The sequence below is a fragment of the Seriola lalandi genome, unplaced genomic scaffold, assembly GCF_002814215.2.
Source record: "Seriola lalandi dorsalis isolate HSWRI2012SDOR001 ecotype SW California unplaced genomic scaffold, Sedor1 jcf7180002054936, whole genome shotgun sequence".
Classification (NCBI taxonomy): domain Eukaryota; kingdom Metazoa; phylum Chordata; class Actinopteri; order Carangiformes; family Carangidae; genus Seriola; species Seriola lalandi.
The window spans coordinates 61,614-64,181 of record NW_019525488.1 but is presented as its reverse complement, the minus strand read 5'-3'; the positions used below and the strand labels follow the sequence as shown (position 1 = coordinate 64,181).

The 2,568-nt window shown below is 48.5% G+C and overlaps 1 protein-coding gene across 1 annotated transcript in view; it reads left to right on the top strand.

Annotated features, from left to right (window-relative positions):
• Window positions 1-2,568, top strand: part of enox1 (ecto-NOX disulfide-thiol exchanger 1) — an 81,696-nt gene that overhangs the window by 55,917 nt on the left and 23,211 nt on the right. The window contains exons 6-8 of the mRNA XM_023393486.2: window positions 941-1,108; window positions 1,200-1,406; window positions 1,488-1,721. Coding sequence (XP_023249254.2) covers window positions 941-1,108; window positions 1,200-1,406; window positions 1,488-1,721 — 609 coding nt within the window. The remainder of the gene's footprint in view (window positions 1-940; window positions 1,109-1,199; window positions 1,407-1,487; window positions 1,722-2,568) is intronic.

Below are 2,568 nucleotides of genomic sequence, written 5' to 3'. Positions count from 1 at the left end.
CCTCCCTCCTCACCGAGCCTCTCTCCTGTCCTCTATGTTTCCCATTAGCAGACTGAGATGATATTTTCTTCTCTTTTCTCACAGATCCAGTCTCCATTTTGTCTTCTCTTATCTGTGTTTTCTTCCAGATAGTGAAGCTTTATTTCTCTCTTGCTCTGTGGCTGCCTCCGTCTCCCTCTGCTTTTTCTGTCTCATGATATATTACAACCAGTTTCACAGTTTTTTCTCGCCTGATGCCAAATTCCTTTGTGTGTGTTGTAATGACAGACCGTAAATAAAGATCGATGTTGCCTCTGTGACCCGCAGGTTTCTGAAGCTCAGAGTGAGCTGCTACACCGTCGCCATCTTGCCAGTGTCTGACTCCGCCTCCTGCCTCCCACCTAATCCAAAAATGGTCAAAGAGGAGGGGCATGCCGGTTTAGTAACTGTGGCAAATGCTAGCATCATTAGCACAGATGGGCGTCTTGATCAAAGGCTAACCCAAGGCTAATACATTTGCTGGCTAATTAGCTAGTTAGTGAGTTAAGCTAACAAGCCAGGTATGGTGAGTTCAGACAGTGATACCTGTTAACTAGTACTAACATATATATGAAACTCTGATCCAGTTGCTCTTGATCCCTCTGTTCATCATATCTTTGTTTCAGTATATCGTGTTATTTATCAGCTGGTTTGAACACAGTTTCCCTCCTACAGAGTTCTGGAGGATCCACAATCAGCTGACGAGGTCACTGATCCACTTCAGGGTCCATTTATATTACAAATATACCATGTTCACCATTTTAGTTTAGCGTGTTAGCGTGTTAGCATCAGTGTTAATTCTTTTTTTCAGATTTAATATTGGTCCTGAGATGAAAAGTTTAGTTTTAGTCCAAACCAGAAACATTTCAGTCTTTCAAAGATTTCATCCAACTGATTTTAACGATGAAGTCTGTGTCTTCAGACTCTCTGTGTATCCAGAGGTTCGACCCCGCCCTCGGCCTCATCGCGCCCATAAACCCCATGATGGCGGGGATCAGCCTGGTCCCTCCCCCGCCTGTTCCCCCCGACATGCCGGTCATCAAGGAGATCATCCACTGCAAGAGCTGCACCCTGTTCCCTCAGAACCCCAGTGAGTAAAGACCAAGATATGTTTTTAAACACTGAGGAGAAATGAAAAGTCCATTTGTCATGATGATGATGATGTCATCACTGTACCTCAGACCTGCCCCCTCCCTCCACACGGGAGCGCCCCCCCGGCTGTAAGACGGTGTTTGTGGGCGGTTTGCCGGAGAACGCCACAGAGGAGATCATCAGGGAGGTGTTCGACCAGTGTGGGGAGATCACCGCCATCCGCAAGAGCAAGAAGAACTTCTGCCACATCCGCTTCAGTGAGGAGTTCATGGTGGACAAGGCCCTCTACCTGTCAGGTGAGCGCACACACACACACACACACACACACACACACACACACAGTCTGAGGTGACCTACAGCCGGTGTGTGTTCTCCAGGGTACCGGATGCGGATTGGGTCCAGCACTGATAAGAAGGACTCTGGGAGGATCCACGTGGACTTCGCTCAGGCCCGAGACGACCTGTACGAGTGGGAGTGTAAGCAGCGGCTGCTCGCCAGAGAGGAGAGACACCGCCGCAAGGTCCACGAGGCCCGGCTGAGGCCGCCGTCACCGCCTCCCATAGTGCACTACTCCGAACATGAGGCAACGCTGCTCGCAGAGAGACTGAAAGGTGAGCCGGGTCTAGACCCTGACCCAGACTGGACCAGAGTCCATGTGAACAACGCTCCAAATGTGACTGTCAACAGTGTGTGTGTGTGTGTGTGTGTGTGTGTGTGCAGATCACCTGCTGTGATAGCTAATAATAAGAGCAAATGAATCACACAGGAACCTGCACAATTATTGATGTTCCTGGTTTGTAGCCGTGAAGAGACGGAGACACACAACTCTGTGTGTGTGTGTGTGTGTGTGTGTGTGTGTGTGCTTGTGTGTATGTGTGTGTGTGCTTGTGTGTATGTGTGTGTGTGTGAGTGTGTGTGTGTGTGAGTGTGAGTGTGTGTGTGCAGAGCTGCAGAGTCATGTAATGAAGAGGATGATGTCTGTGCAGTTACAGCATGTTGTTGTTGTTGTTCTTAAAGAGCGTCACTGACTCATCAGGACGGATCAGGTGGCTGTTTGTGTTTATGAACTGTGATGTGATGATAAGAAGGAGGAGGAGGAGCAGGAGGAGGAGGAGGAGGAGGAGGAGGAGGAGGAGGAGCAGGGGGAGGAGGAGGAGGAGGAGGAGGAGGAGGAGGAGGAGGAGGAGTGACCTTCACTCCTGTGAGTGATTCTTTTCTCCACGACTGGAAAAGCTCCATAAACACAGTCGAGTCTCCAGTGTGTTTGTGGAACCAGCTGTTTAATTTCATTCAGCTCCAGCTAACTACTCACTAGTTAGCACATCGCTAACTAGTCATACACTGTGATGACTTTCCTGTTTCTCCAGTACAACACAGTAGTGTCATTTTCCTAAATTCATTTAGTTAGATCCCCATCAGCCACTGGGCTCTAACAATTAAAAAAAAAAAAAAAAAAAA